Source organism: Mesoplodon bidens (assembly GCF_964165515.1).
Source record: "Mesoplodon bidens genome assembly, chromosome: 3".
Taxonomy (NCBI): domain Eukaryota; kingdom Metazoa; phylum Chordata; class Mammalia; order Artiodactyla; family Ziphiidae; genus Mesoplodon; species Mesoplodon bidens.
Window position 1 is genome coordinate 149,141,286 of NC_138178.1, and position 18,873 is coordinate 149,160,158.

Below are 18,873 nucleotides of genomic sequence, written 5' to 3' on the forward strand. Positions count from 1 at the left end.
CTCACACGCACATGACTCCCTGGGGGTCTCAGCAAAATGCAGGCTCTGAGGTCCGGCCGCCTAGAGTCTGTGCTTCTCACATGCTCCCAAGGGGGTGTCTGCTGGGGGCCAGCCTGCCTGCCACACTTTGAGTAGTGAGGAGGTGGCCACACTTGTCTTTCTTTTCAGTGTGACTGTGACTTCTGGCTGGAGCCTTAGCCACAGGCTTAGAAGTAAACATTATCTGATACAACTGGGGAGCCCTTTCTCCATTTTTTAGTCTTTTTTCTTCTTTTTTTTTCAGCCTATGAAAATAGCTTTCTGGAAACCTAATTTCATTAATTCAGCCTAAGTCCTAAGTAAGGCTATATAATATATAATACGATATAGTATTTAATAAACACAAAAAGGTATAAAGAATAATACAATGAATATTAGGTACCTACCACCCAGCTTGAAAAATAAAACAGTGTATACTTAGGTGAAATCCCCATAATAAATATTTTCCACACTCTACTTATTTTTCTGCATAAATGAAATACAGTCTAATCTCAGAACATGATTCACCCCACCCCACCCCAGGAGAGGATACCTCTTCACAGTTCAGGGCTGCTGACGTGACTTCTGGCCATAGGAAGTCTTTGCACAGCCCTCTCCTCACCAAAGGAGACCCGTATGCTAATTTCAAAAGTCTTTCACACTCCATATCTCCTTTTAAAATGGACAGATTTCTAGCTATAGGGTCAGAAGATGTTGAATGCCAGTTTGCTTCTCTAGAACAGATTAACTCAAACAGAAAAAAAAAAAAAAAAGCATCAGAATGTTGTGGAAGAAACAAGGGCTTTGGAATTAGGAAGTCTGGGTTTGACGCTCTACTTTTTCCTGTGTGAAATTGGTCAAGCTATTTAATCACCCTGAGTCACTCTTCTTGTACCACACTTCTCTTGTGAGGTTTGTGATAATGTATGTAAAGCCCCATCAGGCTGCCTGTCTCTGAGTAGGCCCTGTGTATGTGGTGGACCTCATTTGGTGCAGAATAATAGGGACTCTGAGCCAAAGTCCCCAGCATGACCCATACTGTAGAAAGATCAGGACAGGTACCCAATGTTTGTATGTTTTATGAGGAGAACCATGGATACTCTTTGGGCCCCAGGCCTTCCCTCAAGAGCGCATCGTGCAGCAAACTGTGATCTGTGCAGGAAGAGTCTTGATTCAGCTTGGCAGAGTCGCGTGGAAGCCGGCTGGACGGCCACCTTCTGGGCTCCCTGTGGACAGAATGGGGCAGCAGCCCTTGGGCAAGAGATGTAGACGTTTGTTATAACACTTAATCCTTCCTCCTGCCGATCACAGGTGAGCTTCCTCAGGAAGCTCTGGGCCGTAAAAAGGGAGAATAATTTTTTCTGAAACTGTGCACAGTTAGTATTTATAGACAAAAGAGAGAGTTCTTTGATTCCTTTAACCTAGTTTTGCAGTTTGTATTCCTTTTGGCGTTATAGGGGGCAGGGGAAGTTCTTAATTTTAAAGTGGATTTTACCAGAATTCTAAAATTAGGTCTTTTGTTCTTTCATTATATCCTTCAGCCTATAATTGCCACAGAAGCCGCTTGTAGCTTTGCAAAATGAGTATTTAAACCATGGCTGTATCCCGGTATTGCTGAGCAAATCACCTCTGTGCCCTGAACCCCAGTTTCTCCATCTGCAGGGTTGAGTAGCCAAGTAAAATTTAAACTTTTGTACTGCTGAATCCAATAAAAAATGAAATTCACCTGGCCTTGTAACTGCTGTTGAGCTGACAAATGAGCCCAGCTGGTAAAATTCTTATTGGCCAAGATTTCTGTTCTCATCTTCATCTGGAAAATTCCAAAAGACCTCACAAAATGCTCAACTGAAGAGATACAAAAGAGGAACTACTGTGACCTGCATCCTCTTAAGGATGAGAAACCAAAAACCGTGCCCTAACTTTGGTGTATTTGCAGTAGGTAAACTGCTTCCAAGAAAAAGAGGGGTCAGTGCTCCCCAAGTAATCTAGGGTTGGGGTGAAGGCTATGGAACTGCAGGACCCCAGAGTCAAAGAATGACTGGGACTCGTTGGCTGCAAGTTAACCCTGACTGTGTCAACAGGAATAATACAGGGGTACAGCAAAGCCCACAGGGTTCCAGCCACAGCGATGATGAGGCCCCATCGACCTCCTCCAGCACAGCTGGCAGTTCTTCTGTGCCAGGTAAGGCAGCCTGCTGGACAGGGCTCCTCCAGCCCTGCCTGTGGGGAAAGATGAAACCTAGTTGTGCCTCGTCATCTAGTTATGTCTGCTCTGGCTGCCCTTCTCCTCAGTCCTGTGTGTCTTCACTTGTGTGTGGGTACACTCCATGTGTGTCATCAGCCCATTCCTGGCTCGGAGGAAATTCTGGGAGCAAATTGAAACAAGAACCGTGATCCTGAGGCAAACAGCTCCCCACAGGACTGAACTGGGCCCGGGATGGTGACTGGCAGTGCTAGCCCACCTCCTGCCCCTCAGGAAAGACCAGCAGCTGTGAGGGGTGGTAGGCAGGCCCCTGGGCTCCTCGCTGGGTGGCTCGGTTCACGGTGTTTTAAGTTGGATTTTATTTCTTTTGACTAAAGATCTACCAGGTTATTACTTTGACCCTGAAAAGAAACGCTACTTCCGCTTGCTCCCTGGACATAACAACTGCAACCCCCTCACGAAGGAGAGCATCCGGCAGAAGGAAATGGAGAGCAAAAGGCTGCAGCTGCTAGAGAAGGAGGACAAGCAGGGAAAGGTAGGCTCCACAGCCCCGGGAGCTGCCCTGTCCCCTCCACTCCTGCCAGCATCCACCCACTGCCGCGAGGAGGTGCCAATTAAACGCCCCTGTAACCCTCAGCGTAGCGCACTTTAGGAGGGTGGCGTCGAATTTTCCCTGACAGGAACCTGATGAAGAGAATAAGAACAGACAAGAACTCACCTCCCACCACCACCCCCCTTTTCTTATTTGCTGGGTTTCATCAGGAATTCTTACATTCTCTCCTTCCCCAGGAGACTATTGGGTAGCAGCCCAATATAGCCTCTGTAACTGTGTATTTTAAATAGAAAACCAGAGTGTGTAGTTTGGATACGAGGGTTTCTGGTACCCCTTCTGGAGATGAGATGCCAGGACATTTCCGTGATCATGGGGACAATGGAATGGAAAGTCTGGGCCCCACAGTAACCGTAGGTCGAATGGAAAGCGTGTTGCAGACCTGAGTGTCCAGTGCCGTTCCTGCACTCACTAGCTCAGTGGCCTCATCTCCTCAGGTATAAATTGATGGGGGACTTGGAGAGGTGCTGAGCAGACTTCCCATCTCACACATACTTCCTTGTGATAGGCTTTTCCTCTTTCCAAGGAGAGGAGACTAGAATCCTAAAAACATAATTCATTATACAATAACAGAAAACGTCACTGAATCTTTCTCTCTTTAATTTAGAAAATAGCCAGGTTGGGATTTAATGCATCTTCCTTACTACAAAAAAGCAAGCTGGGTTTTCTCAACGTCACCAGTTACTGCCGGTAAGATAATGCCTCTTTGTTATGTTTTCTTCATGAATGTTCTTTTCCTATTTCTTATTTCCACGATCCAATAATTGTCAGGATAGAGCATGTCGCTACTCCGTGAGGAGTGTTCACAGTCGAGGAGCTTCAGCTCGACAGCCTGCTTCTGCTGCTGAAATCAGCCCTGAGAGAATCGTCCTTCCTTTAGAGCCAGGGAGAGAGGAGAGGGCATCTAGGCAGAGAAATTGGGCAGAAATTTCTCAGAATGACTCCTCTTTGTTACTTGTAAATCATTTCTAGTTAAGTAGAAGGTCCTTTAACTTCATCCCGTCAGCCTCCTGCCTCTTTTTCTCCTCCTAATGAGTTGTCACCAAAAAGGGAACGTTAAATGGTGTGTACTAAACTTTAAATACTGGTGATGTCTGATACCGTTCTAACTAAAGCACTGTGAGATAGGTTGACACTTTCCCCAGGTTCCAGAAGAAGAGACTGAGACTCAGAGTGGAATGATTTGCTCAAGGTAAAGCTAGAAAGCGGGGGGATCTGTCTGACTCCCCAGCCTGAGCTCCTAACCCCTGCATTCTGCTGCCTCCCACTCTGCCTGGGCCAGTGAAGAAACAACATGAGTGTGGGTGGTTTACCCAGGGAGGCCCCCTCAGGGAAGGCCAGCCCTGCAGGCAGTGTCAGCCAGGGCAGGGAGGGGTGTGCTTGTCCTGTGTTTCTCTCCTTCTGAGAGGGAAAAGAGTTAAAGGTCTAGTTAGAAAGATCTGTTCTTCACCCTAAAACATGCTCGGTCTTTGGTGGAGAGGAAAAGGGGCAACTGGATGGGCAGCTGCAGGCCTGGCTCTTCATGAACTGTGTGCCCTTCAGCAGGTTGTTTCATTTCTCAGGCACATTCTCTTCATCTCAAGAGAACGAGTTGCGCTAGATGATCCAAAACAAGTCCTTCTAGTTCTGACTTTCTTTGACACTGTGAATGAGCCACCCATTTCTTTGCTTTAGTTTTCCTAAGAGTTCTAAAATGAGATTCTTTGGGGCCTTGCTCAGCTCCATTGCTGAGACTTAATATGGAGAGAGAGCTGACGAGAGAAGGTGGTCTTCAGGGTGTGGGACAGAGCAGAACCCCTGCGTCTTCATGGATATCTAGGTATGACGTCCATACCTCCCCTGCCCCCCTCTTTCTCCTCTGCAGTTTAGCCCATGAGCTGCGAGTGAGCTGCATGCAGAGGAAAAAGGTCCAAATTCAGAGCTCGGATCCCTCCGCTTTGGCAAGTGACCGATTTAACCTGATACTGGTGAGTGGGAGGGAGCCATCTGTGGGTTCCAGAGACATAGTTGCCATCCCCTGGACAATTCGTGGCTTTGCATTTGTTTTCATCAAGCCTGGCTGTGTAGAAGCCACTAGCCATGAAAGCAGGTTTTATGGTTTTAACAAGCACCTACCAGCTACCAATCGGCAGATGCCAAGCTGGCAAGACAGGCTGTGTTGTGACCATTGTCACCCCCCACCACAGCTCTGTCATTTGACATTAGAGCCAGGGTCCACACACGCTGACAGAGAACCATCACAAAGTAACTTTCCCATGGGTATGTTGTGTACACAGTTGAAAAGTTACATGGCGGACCAGGGGCTTCTGATCCTTTCCATACTGGACAGGATTTGGTGGCCAAACCTGAAGCACCAGTGTCCTTCAGTAGCAACAGCGTCTTAGTTTCTTGCTTTCTGTCCCTGACCTCTGTAACAGGGGCCTCAGGCCATGCCTCTGGGCCTGCACACCCAGCACACCTCCACTGCATCATTAGCGGGGAGCAGAAAATGATCTGCTTCTGGTTCAGACCCAACTGGAAGCCAGGGGGCAGAGGGTCAGAGGGTCCACTACAGACAGAAGCAGCCAGACCTCTCAGCTGGACTGGCAACTCCTGGAGGCCTTCCTGGAGGCTGAGGGACAGCCAAGGAGAGTGAGAGAAGGACACAAAATAGAGAGCCTCAGCCTGGTGGTCTACTGACAGGACTGGAGGCTGAGGCTATGGAATTTACCCTTGAGGTCCTGCCCCAGGACCTCTACAACAGAGCCCTTCACGTAAGGAGTGTCGGGGGCCAGGACTCATGTTTTCTCGTGTGTTTGGGGTACAGTTTGACCTGAATCAAGTAGAATACTTTCTTGTGGTGGGTTCCCCTCCGGAGCCCCTTCCCTGGGGTTCTTCAGTAAACTGGGTGGGGACAGTGGAGATGACTGTGCACCTGCTGCTTAGCATGGCCTGAGCACCTGGGCTTCATGCTTTGTGTGCTGGTGTTTGGAAGACCCTCCCCATGATCCAGAGTTACGATGACTGGATGGCTGGTGTGACCCAGTGGGGTGGGAAGGGCAGTTTATCACCCAGGGATCAGGGTTTTCAAATCTGACTCCAGTCACTGGTAACGATTCTTCAGGAATATAACTATTCTTGCCGAGTAAACTTGCAAAGTGAGTGTGTTTTCTCCAGCACCCAAACCCATGTGTATTTGTGTATGTTATATTTATAAATATATTTTAAAAACACATAAACATATAAAGGTTTTGCTTTGAAATAATGATTAACCACATTTTTTAAATGAAAAAAGAAAATCTTAAAAATAAACCACATCCCAGTGCCATCTTTCCTACTGTAATTTTTTTTTCCCCATGCGATGCCTTTCTTTTTACTTGGTGATAATCACAATGCCTATGTAATAGGAATACAATTTTGCTTTCTTCTTTTATCCCTTGGCAGTTATAATTAGCATTTTCCACATTGCTGTGTGGCTTTCATGATGGCCACATGCTCTGTCACCATGTGGCTCATCTAAACTCCTCTGGGTGGACGTTAGGACTCTCCCAAACCCAGTTCTGAGAGGGGTCACTGTGCAGACTGGCCATGCCCCCTCACTGCCTTTTTTGCTCTGAACTGTGAGACCAGATGCCTGTCAGCTTTGCCCAGTGATGGCTACACCAAGTAGGGGCAAGTCAGGTCATTCCGCACTTCCTCATGGGCGAGAACCCTCACCTAGTGAAAACACACAGAGCGTGGGAGCTGGGTAGATAGTCTTTTCGGCAGACCGTGTGGCTCAGCCTGGGAGGCCGCCCACAGTCCGCCTCCCTTCTCCAGGCGGATACCAACAGTGACCGGCTCTTCACTGTGAACGATGTCAAAGTCGGGGGCTCCAAGTACGGCATCATCAACCTGCGCGGCCTGAAGACCCCCACGCTCAGGGTGCACATGCATGAAAACCTCTACTTCACCAACCGGAAGGTACGCTGCCCTTCCCGTTAGCCATGGCAGCCTGCTCTGCCATTGGATCCAGGGCACTGTGGTAACTGGTCAAATTCAGAGTGGAGGAGAGAGCTTTGTGAAGAAGGCAGGGCTCGGTTACCTTATTTTCTCAAGGGAAAAAATGGAGTTTTAGATCCTGAGAACTCATAGGGAAGAAAAGGGCCTCATTAGTTTCTCATCTTAAAAGAGAAATGAATTTACCTGGGGGAGGACTTGAAGCAGTGCTGCTTTAATTAAACTGTTGCAGGGACTTCCCTCCAGGAAGGTGAAGTTGATCCAAAGGAGCCCATGCCAAAACACAGAGTTCCCGGGAGGTGGGCCACAGAGGGCTGGGTGGAGGGTCCTCCCAGTGTGTCAGAACATTGTGTCAATCTTCAAGTCAATCGTAGCCAGCACTGAAATTTATGTAGATGTAAGGAGCTTGCTGTCTAGGGAGCCACTTTTTAACATTGCAGTGGGTGATGGCTGCATCTGTAAGAAGCTGTGATTTACTGTTCTGTAGAGACATGAGCCACAAGATGGACACAGGTTGAAAATGGTTTCTGGGTGAAGTGAGATCCGTTGCAGAGAATTCATCCCTGGCCTATACCAGAGGGTATACCAGATGGCTCATTGTGATGCCCATGCTGATGATGAAGGGCTGAGGCCTGGGGGTTACTTCTTCCCTTTCCCCTCAAGGTTCTGCACGGTGGGGCAGGGAGCTTCCTTGTTCTCAGATTGCTCGTTCCAGCCCCTATTCAAGGAGTGAGACCTGAAGAAAGCAGTCAGTCACATGTCTGTTCTATAAGAAAGTATTTCTCTGTTTCTCTCCATAAGTTGGCATCAAACCAATCTTTCCATCTTGCTGTATGTTTCCTCACCAGGTGAATGCTGTGAGCTGGGCCTCGCTGAATCACCTGGATTCCCACATTCTGTATCTTTTCGCAGGTGAAGAGGTTTGGTGGGCCGGCCATGCCCTGACGTAGACCAGGGCATCTGTGGGGTTTGTGAGATGGTGTTTTAGTGTCCAGAGGTCTAGGCCATTCTGCACGAATGTCTCACCTTTTAGGAAAGAGCAGTGCACCTGCTAGAAAACAAGGATTCCCATGGAGCACAGAGAAGTAGCTGAGGTCCTGGAATGACGTCAGTGTTACCAGGTGCCAGACACTGTTCTGGAACTTGAGAGTTGGTGCTTTAGCAGAGGAACAAAGCAGAAGGGAATAGTAAAGCCTTGAAAAGGAACCCCAAATCCTCCTGAGGCAGAGGAGGAGGAGCCTCCCAAGGCAGGGAGGCTGAGGGCACACACCAGAGAAGGGTGTTCCTTTGACATCGGACTGGGGCTGTGGGCTCTGGGCCTAGGTTCCCTGCCCAGAGATGGCCTTCTTTAGAGCACTCTTCATTCTAGTCTCTTCCTTCCCTTCCCAGAGAGCCATCTGGGTTTTGTAGGAGCACACAGTACAGTGTCAGGGTAGCTGGGATCCCTGGGGTCTCTTGATGATGCAGAGGACAGCTGTCCATCGTGTCCTTCATGGAGTGATATTGTTTGACCCAAAGCCAAAGCCACATGTTAATGAGCCTTGTTCATTTCCATAATAAATGAGTTCGCTCACATAAATGAAACTATGTGACCGTTTGTCATACCTAACGCCAGCTTCAGAGTTGTCATAAGGTTAACTAGTTAACATCTGTGAATACACTTAGCACAGTGCTTGGCCATGTCATGGGTCCTCAACAAATGATGCCTGAATTGGAATCTGTTGGTTTGGGTTTTTTTTGTTTTGGGGGGGATTTTTTGTTTGTTTGTTATTTTATTTATTTATTTGGCTGCACTGGGTCTTAGTTGTGGCACGTGGGATCTTTTTTTTCCTTTCTTTCTTTTTTTTAAGTTGCGGCATGTGGGCTCTTAGTTGCCACATGGGGGATCTAGTTCCCTGACCAGGGATCGAACCCAGGTCCCCTGCATTGAGAGCACGGAGTCTTAACCACTGGGCCACCAGGGAAGTCCCTCAAAGGGTTTTAAAGCCTAAAGCACATTAGAGATCTGATTATAACTTTTATGTAAGACAAACACAAAACTGTGTGTTCTGTAAATTGAAAGTTTTCTGTGGCTTTCATTTGGTGGGGTTTGTGGGGTGATGGGACCACCTGCTACTGTCTTGATCTTACCAGAGGGCAGAAGAGGTCAAGCCTTAAAAGAGAGAAAACAAGAAGCTCGCTCTCATTTCTGATCTTCAGACAATATGGCGTTTATCCATGCTTCTCTTTGTGAGGATAAATATCCATATATAGGCATACCTCAGAGATAGACAGATACAGATATAGATATAAAAGTTACGTTTACACTATACTGTAGTCTGTTAAGTGTGCAGTAGCATTATGTTTGAAAAACAATGTACATACCTTAACTTAAAAATATTTTGTTGCTAAAAAATGCTAATCATCTGAGCCTTCAATAAGTCATAATCTTTTTGCAATAGTAACATCGAAGATCACTGATCACAGATCACCCATTAACAAAATAGTAATGAAAAAGTTTGAAATATTGTGAGAATTACCAAAATGTGACACACAGGCACAAAATGAGCTAATGCCACTGGGAACATAGCACCAGTGGACTTGTTCAACACCAGGTTGCCACAGATCTTCAATTTGAAGAAAAACAACACCACCACCACCACTATCTGCGAAGGGCAGCAAAGGAAAGCACAGTAAAGAAACTGTGCAGTCTGTTGTGGTTTGATCAGCGGCTAGCCCTCTGGTGGTCATTTCAGGTAATCTTCAGGCTTTTGTGCACCTGATGCTTCTGCTGAAGGTCTTAAACTTTCTCCCTTTACAAAAATGACACATGGTTCAGACCTGCACTCTGCGCTTTTCCCCAAAGAGTGGTGGGAGGTTAGACTGAACTTTTTCTACACTTACCAGGTTCTTCATTGACCTGTGGCCTTTGAAAGGATTAGCTCTATGATACTGGCCCTGTAAGTGCCATACAAAGATTGAGTGTAACCTGGGTTTCAGCCATAGTAACATGGGTAAGTGCACATGGGTAAGGACTCTCTCCCCACATCCTTGCCCTACAAACATAGAAGGAAAAGAGATTTATCTCAGAAGGAATTGAGCTGCCCAGATACAGTGTTCTCATTTTAGTTTCAGCAGCCTCTATACTAGAGATATTTAACATGGGGCTTACCACCCAAGGCAACACGATACCCACACATCACACATTCAGATGGTCAAGATCGTTGCCTGATTGCTTGGCAAAGATGTACCTTTTTCAGTGAGGTGTTGCTTGGCAAAGATATACATTTTTCAGTGAGGTGTGTGTATTGATTCCACCAGCATCTATTGGGCATCTAGAATCCCTGTGCAAGGTGCTGGAGCTGGGCACCTCAGCAGGTGGTCAGTCTTTGCACTGATGTCATTGGGGAATTGTAGGGTGCAGGGATTGGGGTGGCCTTCCTGGAGGTGGTTCCCACATGGGAAGGAGGGCACGGAGCTCCCATTAGAAGAGTGAGAAGAGAGTTTGGCACATTTGGCAGCAGTAAGTGGTTTGGTATCGGTGACGTCTCTGGCTAGGTAGCGCCTTGCAAAACCAAATCCTTGGGGCTCTGGGATGCCCCTGGAGGACTGTAGTCATGGATTCATTTCTCATATAGCAGTGAGGGTGGTAGGCTGGTGAGGGTGAGACCTCAGATGGAAGGCTGTTGCAAGACTAAAGACAGTGGTGGAGAGGGTGTGAACTGATGAGCAGGAGTGGAAGAGAGACACGAGTTTAAGAGACTTAGGACCTAGGCCAGGGAATCTTGGTGACAGGAGAAGGTCCAGGGATGGAACGCCAGGAGAGTGGTTGTGGAGGCCAAGAAGGAGTGTATAGGTAGAAATTGTGCTGCATGGCCCGGGGTAGGACTGGAAATCCTTCATCAGATTTAGTATTAGGAGCTCACTGGAGATCTTGGGGAGAACATTTCACTGGAAAGGTGAGGGTCTGACCTGGATTTCAGTGGGTTGAAGAGCAAAAGAAAGGCGAGGAAGTGGGAATAAACACAGGCTCCTCTTGAAGCTCTGAAGGGAAAGGGAAAGGAAACCAATCAGAAGACAGTCTGATAGAAAAGCAGGCAAAGGATATAAAGAGGCAGTACACAGTAAGGGAAACGCAAATAACTATAATCAGATTTAGTTCAGATAAATGCAAATTAAAAGGAGATATGCCCATTCAGATAAACACGATTTTTAAGGTCTGATAGTGCCAAGTTTTGGCCTAGGTGGAGATGGGGGAAATGCTGGTATAAGTAAATGATACAGCCACTTCAAGTTGGAGATGAGTGTACTTTACAACCCCCCAGTTCCACTCTAGGTATAGCTGTGTTTTCAAACTGTGAGTCATGACCTATCCTATAAACTGTGGCCCAGGAAATCAACTTATTGAACAGCTTTTTTTTTAATAGGTTAGAAAGTATCAGTTTCATATTTAGTAAGGGTAAATATTTTATGAAACTTTTGTTTCAAATGTTTGTGTGTATATAGCACACTGGTGAAAAATGAAATTCTTAACCACAGATGTAAGAAACTGTCTTAGAGAAGCCTCCCACACATGGGAGTGGGAGACAGGAGGATAGCAAGAGAGGCTCATTTCAGCAGCAGAGGGGGGAAAAAAAGCGAAAACCATCTCGGTGCCCATCAGCAGGAGACTGGATAAATAAATTGTGGTCTGTTCATACAAAGGAATGCTCTGTGGTGAAAACAGATGAACTGGAGGTACAAATATGAATACAGTTGCATCTAGGAGACAATGCATAATGAGCTGTTGTAGAAGATTCTGTGTGATGCCATTTACATGCATTTTAAAATCAAACAAATATGTTCTTTATATTATTGATGGACAAATGTTGTGTAGTGGAAATATTAAGGCCTAGAACTCAGACCACTTTTAGAATAGCGATTCTCTCTGGGTGGAGGAAAGTTAAAAGGGGGCCTTTAACTGTATCTATGACATTTTCTTCCTTTAAAAAAATCTGAAACTAAATATGGAAAATGTAAACATGTTAAATGTGGATGATGGGTATTATTATACCTTTTTGAAGGGTACTGATGCCCATTCTCCTCCCAGAGGAGACGTGTACTTGGCTGTCCTTAACGGCTTTTCCAGGCTGTGCCTCATGGGAATTGCAGAGACTCCAGGCTGTGCCACCCTGCTCCCAGCATCATTGTTTGTCAGTAGTCATCCAGGTACAAGGGGTCCTTTTCCTTTGGATAAGGAGGTGCTAAGGGACATCTTTGTCCTCTGCCTCCCAGGAGCTGCAGCCAACAGCAGCATAAGCTCCGTGGTGATGGCTTGGACAGGAGGGGTGGGAACCATGGGCTGGTGAGCCCAAGTTGGAGCTCGCAGGGTGGGGACAGTCTGCAGAGCACCTGGGCGGATTTCTTAAACCTGACCCAGGATTAGTACTAGAAGCATGTGCATCTTCACTTATCCCCTCCTTTTGGGTCATTTCAGCAGCCGGAACAGTTAAAAGTGTGTGTAACCAGTACAAGAGATGAAAATATTTATTGGGGCTGCCTATATAGATCGCCCAGAGAGCATCTGTTAAGCTCCTACTGCATGGCAGGTTCTGTCAGGGATACTTACATTCTGTCTGGCTGAAGGCAGTCCAGCTGCCTGGCAGCTTTCTGGATATTAAGTTTTCAGTCTTTCAGAGAATTAGGATCAATTAGACAAGGATCAGGCCTCTAAGAGTGCAGGCTTCAGGCAGACCTGGCATGAATCCCAGCTGTGCCCCTTACCAGTTTGAACAGATCGCTTAAGCTCTCTAAAGTAAATACCTGCCCCCTCAGGTTACATGGAGGATTAAATGATTTAACGCACACTTACCCTGGTGCCTGGCATTTCATCATACAGCAAGCTTATGAGGTGGGAGTATATATTGTCACCATTTTACAGATGAGGAGACTGAGGCAAAAAGAGATTCGGAATTTCCCTTACAAAACCAAGAGATGGTGTGAGAGGTCAGGATAGTTGTTCCCTTTAGGGAGGAGTGAGGAGGGTAGTAATTGGGAGGGGACAGGAAGGGTACCAGGGTACTAGAATGTTCTATTTCTTAACCTGGGTAGTGGTTACATAGCTGTACTTTACATAGTATACATTAAAGTGTATACTATGATTTGTACCCTTAATGTATGTTTTATCAATTTAAAGAAATTATTTTTGAAAAAAGTTGGAGATCACATAGCTGGAATTGAAACCCTCCTATCTGACACCATACTGCCTCCCTGATAGCTGTTAGTCTTTCTAACACTACTACTGTTCCCTCAGCAGGAGACCGGCCTGGCATGCTCTGCAGTTTCCGGATCCCTGGGGCCTGGTCCTGTGCGTGGTCCCTGAACATCCAGGCAAATAACTGCTTTAGTACAGGTGAGCTACGGCTGCCTCCCCAGGTGCCCAGGGTAAAGGATTTCACAGACCCTAAACCCCTGTCCACAGTCCCTCTCCCCAGACCTCGAGTGACACTGTCCGCCCATCTCCGTCTCTGTCAGGCTTGTCTCGGCGAGTCCTGGTGACCAGCGTGGTGACGGGACACCGGCAGTCATTTGGGACCAGCAGTGACGTCTTGGCCCAGCAGTTTGCTGTTATGGTTGGTTGGATTGGGAAGGGCCTGATACAAAGTTTCCCAAGAGTGGATATTTTGCTGGATTGGAATGGGATTCCCCTGTGTGGAATCTAGTCCTCCTCCCTCTTTTACAGGGACAAAGAGGGCACCAGAAGTGATTAACAGGTTACCTGGTGAATAAGTCAGCGCTGAATGAAATTTGGCTGATCCGGAAGGGCGTGGCTCAGCTGCCTTTAAACAACTTATGAATTGTTAGCAATTCTTGAGTACTTGGATTAGCCAGCAGGACAGTACAATTTTTTAATGTAGAAATTAAATATGTTCCAATTCATACATAACACTTTTATCCGCAGCTGTCAAGTTACACATTTTATAAATTTAAAAATCAAAATTCTAGTCATTACTACGTTTCAAAGACTTGACCTGTAGAAAATGCCACCTTTCTTTAAAAGTGTAGAAGGTGTTGGGCTTCCCTGGTGGCGCAGTGGTTGAGAGCCCGCCTGCTGATGCAGGGGACACGGGTTCATGCCCCGGTCCGGGAAGATCCCACATGCCGCAGAGCGGCTGGGCCCGTGAGCCATGGCCGTTGAGCCTGCGCATCCAGAGCCTGTGCTCCGCAACGGGAGAGGCCACAACAGCGCGAGGCCCACATACCGCAAAAAAAAAAAAAAAAAAAAAAGTGTAGAAGGTGTGCCAACCTGCTTCGGGCAATAAGCACAGAATTCATTATTCAGGTTTCTTCAGCCACCTTCCCACTCAGTTTGGGACCCCATGTCTTACCTGGATTTCTGATCTCTCTTACTCCACTCTCATCACCCAGCTTCTCACTAACGACCTGGGAGGAGTGAGGGCACACCCTCACTTCACAGGGAGGGGTTCAGGGTGAGGCCTTAGGGGCCAGTTGCAGCCAGCGGGGAGGACACTGGAGGGACACATGGTGTCCAATTCTTGACCCTTTGATAAGGAACCCTTCCATCTCCACTGAGGCTCAAACCCTAACCAACCTGCTCCACGCATACCTCTGACCTAGGAGCTGGGATAGGGGAGGGAAGGCAGGGGTGTATTCTGGAGGGCACACCCCTCCCAGCCTTGGGAGGGAGGTACTGAGCAGGCCCCCTTTCCGCAGGCTCCTTTGCTGTTTAATGGCTGTCGTTCCGGCGAAATCTTTGCCATTGATCTGCGTTGTCGAAATCAGGGCAAGGGCTGGAAAGCCACCCGCCTGTTCCATGACTCAGCAGTTACCTCTGTGCAAATCCTGCAAGAAGAGCAATGCCTGATGGCATCTGACATGGCTGGAACGGTACGGGTACCACTGACTTTCTCCAACCGCTGGAGCTGGCTCTGGGTGGGGGGAGGGGCTCTGCAGGAGAGACCCTGACGTCAGACAGCGGCAGGGGAGAGGCATCTGGAGACCAGGTGAGTTGTGAGTTGTGCGGGGCAGCTGCTTTGCTGCCCGCTGGGAGCCCAGTCTGGTCTAAACAGACGTGAAACTGGTCATGGTGCTTTTGATGGACTCTGGCTCGGGGGTTTGAGACATGTTTTCTAACTTGAAGAGGTCTTTGGAGACTACCTCGCCCTCTCGGGCTTCGTGCCTGGGCTTCACCAGTGTACCTGTTGGACCCTCCCTAACCGCCCCTTGTGCTCCTTCCCACAGATCAAGCTGTGGGACCTGAGGACCACTAGGTGTATGAGGCAGTACGAAGGGCACGTGAACGAGTACGCCCACCTGCCCCTGCACGTGCACGAGGAAGAAGGACTCGTGGTGGCAGGTACCTGGGGAGGAGGAGATCATCCCATCGAACACTGTCCCTTAGGAGCGCCAGCAACTTAAGCAGATAAGGGAGAAATTACTCTAAAACGAAAGTGAATAAAGGGGATTTTGGACAGTTGGGGTCAGGGAGTTAAGATGGGATGTAGAGTTGGACATTAGTAAGCAACAGTTTTAACACTCACCAGGTGGATAGCCCTGTGTTCCCACATGACTGGGCAAATGTCACTTCAGTTACAGGCGAGTGAGGAGCAATAAAACATAGTGGCTTAGGAGACCTGGGTGTGGAGTTTAAGCCTATTCACCAGGTCAGCATTCAGTGTGACCCTCAATCCCATCGTGCAGCTGTCCTGTCGAAAAGCTTGGGCTCCCTGTTCTTTGTGCTCCCGTTTCCACCAGAGGATGCTAAGAAAAGAGATGGAGGTCATTGTAAAGGAACCTGGTTGCCTTAACACCACTGCTGTGAACCCATGATTTGTAGAATAGAAGCAGAGCTTTCTAGCACCAAACCCCCTTGAAAGGAGTTAACAAGTTGATCACAGATTATATGATTATTTGGCAGTTTGACAAACGAAATAGTAGGCCCTTGGCATTAAGGAATATGTTTCCAGTCTTCACAGATGTCAAATTTTCTAATATTCCTACGGAGAGTATTTATTTGCTATGAAACGTTCTGTGGCTAAGACGCATCACTTTGCTAGAACTTTCTTAGACTTATTTACTACTCTCACCACCACCAGTAATTAGCTGCCTTAAGTCTGTTTTCCACAAATTTTCATCTCCAGAGAGTTTCTGTGTTCTGGACAGTAGAAAAGATACGAGCCTTGTTGAGAGGCAGATGTGGGGAGTGGGCTGGCTGCAGTAATCCTTGACCTGTACGACCTGAATGAACCACACCTAAGGTCATAGAGTCAACTCAGATGGTCAAAAGCACACTGAAATCCGTGACGCCTAAGGTCTGCCCTTCTCCCCCTGAAGATCTCCAGTAGCACATATTGCCTATCTGAGCTGCTGTAACCAGTGGTGTCAGGTGTCAGATTCCTCAACTATGAACCCTGAAAGACTATGAAGTCTTATGAACTGAACCATTAAACCAGAAAATGCTCTGGGGAGAGTTGTCACCTGATTTGTCCCCAGGATGTAATGAAGTTATGAGCTCTTCCTGGCTCCTCTCGCATAAAAAGGAAATCAGCTGCATGTCATCTAGAACAGGTGGCCTGGGCTCCCTCTTGAATAGCCCTTGTCACCAAGAAAAGCAGAATGGGCCACCTGATAGCCAAGATGCCCCATGAACACCCCAGGGTGTCACAGCCAGCCAGTGCATCTTGTCACTTTGAACACCTGCAATCAGTGGTTCTAGAGCACCAGGGCAACCTGTAACTTTAATTTTCTTTTTCTTATTCATTCATTCATTCATTCATTCATTTATGGCTGCGTTGGGTCTTCGTTGCTGTGCACGGGCTTTCTCTAGTTGCGGCGAGTGGGGGCTACTCTTCATTGCGGTGCGTGGGCTTCTCATTGCAGTAGCTTCTCTTGTTGCGGAGCACGGGCTCTAGGCGCGTGGGCTTCAGTAGTAGTTGTAGCAGGCTCAGTAGTTGTGGCGCACGGGCTTAGCTGCTCCACGGCATGTGGGATCTTCCCGGACCAGGGCTTGAACCCGTGTCCCCTGCATTGGCAGGTGGATTCTTAACCACTGCACCACCAGGGAAGTCCTGTAACTTTAATTTTCAAAAGGGACATCTTACCAGTAGAAATAATTTCCATTTGTGAGTTTGTTTGGCTCACATGAAATCACCTTTAGCCCTTAGGAATCATAGAAGCCAGGGCCACAGGTACACAGGCTCTCTGCATTCTCTAACTTGCCGCGTGTCTTCCCTCTTTCTTAGTGGGCCAGGACTGCTACACGAGAATCTGGAGCCTCCATGATGCCCAGCTGCTCAGAACCATACCCTCCCCACACCCCACTTCCAAGGCCGACATTCCCAGTGTGGCCTTCTCTTCTCGGCTTGGGGGCTCCCGGGGAGCGCCAGGGCTGCTCATGGCCATCCGGCAGGACCTTTACTGCTTCTCCTACAGCTAATTCTGCAGATTGCAACCTGGAGGGACGTGGATGTGACTCAGGGGAGCACAGGTAGCCATATTTTTGCCACAATTGACGTTTTCAGTGAGGGCATTTCAAATGGATGCTCTTGTGTACACATATCCCATCCATCCAGCTGCTGGGGAAAAGGTGCTATATTTTATGTGGAGACACTTCAGTTAAGTTATTTCAGTTAAGCTGTGGGTTCAAGAAGCTTAAAAGTCCTTTTCATAAAAGGTACCTATTTCCTTTTCTTGTTGAATTCCTTAGAATTGTTCCTCCACCTTTTTTTTTAAACAAAAAATACTTTTCTAAGGGCTGAAGATTGACAATAACTAAAGCTGCTGCTTTCACCAAAAGCCCTTTTAAGAAGCCTAATGATGAAACTGGGTGAGACTGTTGACAGTCAGTGCCTGGGTCCCAGAAAGACATGCATCTATACTTGAGAAAGCCAGCTGGAGAGAAGGGGGAGTCATTTCTCTGAGTCTCTAGAGATTTTACGGCTGAGTTGGGAATCATTAGCCTTCTCAAACTCACTCGATAACCAGTGTCAGATCTCTGGGATTCTCATTCATTACCATGTATAGGCACTGTAAGGAAAGATGGATCCTTTTAGATGCTAGACAGGCCTTAGCATGCATATGTTGAAGTACCTTCCAGAATGTTAGGTACAGCAGCTCCTGTTTCTATCATGGTGACCTGAACGTCAGATTCAAGGGCCCCATCTCAAAGAAAATTGGCTTTGACTTTTGTAATCTAGGAGAAGCAGTTTGTGAGATGTTTATACAACGCGTTAATACAAAGAGCCTTTCTACCAAACAATAAACTAGAACGTAGAAAGAACCAGAACATGACATGTTGCTTCTGTTAATGGTTTAGAAGATCATGATGCTTGGCTGCTGTAGCATCAAACCAACTACAGTAACATCTGCTCAAACCTGGTGTGAGGAAGAAACTGAGACCAGTATTAATGGCTTTGCTGGAAAGCTTCCACTTGCTCCTGTGCCCCAAGAAGCTATGGACTACCTCAGCAGGCTCCCTGGCCCAGGGTGGGTTCAGCCTATGGGATGTAGCAGCAGGAAAGCAGAGGGCAGAAGATTGAGGGATTGTTAGTTCCCTGACTCCCCTTATGCTGGGGTGTGGTGGGCTGTGGCTGTGTTCCTCTACCCAAGTCTACAGCTTCTGCTGGAACACAGCTCTCTGGATTCCAGTAACTTCTCTCCATTTGTCCCTTCAGACCTACAGCTGATAACTGCATCTCACTGTTGCTAGCCCAGGATGCTTCACCAGTTACACTCTCTTCGGTTACCCCCTTGAGTGTTATGCATCTGTGTCCTGCCAGAACCCTACTACAACTTAAGGTACAGAGAGAGAAATCCAAAAAAGATGAGAATATCAGATTGGTCATCTGGTAGATGAGCAATATGTTACAACAAATATTTTTAGTGCCTTAGGTTTTATAAATAACTTTCCTCCATCTTAGCTGACTTGATCCTTAAAACAATGTATGAAGGAGGTAGGACAGTAGTAATAATGTAAGAACTATTAGCATCATTTTCTGGGCACAGAGAAATTGAATGACTTGCCTCAGAATGAAGACCTGTTAAGTGGAGAGCTGGGACTTGGAACCAGAAGAGATCACGTTCTCTA

General features: G+C 47.2%; 1 protein-coding gene across 6 annotated transcripts in view; it reads left to right on the forward strand.

Moving 5' to 3' along the window:
- DCAF4 (DDB1 and CUL4 associated factor 4) overlaps positions 1–18,873 on the forward strand; it is a 40,311-nt gene that overhangs the window by 11,386 nt on the left and 10,052 nt on the right. For 3 of the 6 annotated variants that reach the window (XR_014015423.1, XR_014015424.1, XR_014015425.1), the window contains exons 3-15: positions 2,100–2,200; positions 2,599–2,756; positions 3,439–3,521; positions 4,696–4,798; positions 6,630–6,773; positions 7,658–7,707; positions 11,917–11,996; positions 13,081–13,179; positions 13,302–13,399; positions 14,502–14,675; positions 15,030–15,144; positions 17,030–17,274; positions 18,461–18,584. Coding sequence is in view for 3 of the 6 variants with exons in the window: in XM_081229308.1 (XP_081085434.1) it covers positions 2,100–2,200; positions 2,599–2,756; positions 3,439–3,521; positions 4,696–4,798; positions 6,630–6,773; positions 7,658–7,707; positions 11,917–11,996; positions 13,081–13,179; positions 13,302–13,399; positions 14,502–14,675; positions 15,030–15,144; positions 17,030–17,223 (1,399 nt within the window). In the remaining 3 variants the exon portion in view is untranslated. Of the gene's footprint in view, positions 1–2,099; positions 2,201–2,598; positions 2,757–3,438; positions 3,522–4,695; positions 4,799–6,629; positions 6,774–7,657; positions 7,708–11,916; positions 11,997–13,080; positions 13,180–13,301; positions 13,400–14,501; positions 14,676–15,029; positions 15,145–17,029; positions 18,427–18,460; positions 18,585–18,873 lie in introns of those variants that run through there. The other 3 variants (XM_081229309.1, XM_081229308.1, XM_081229307.1) reach the window with 3 other exon arrangements.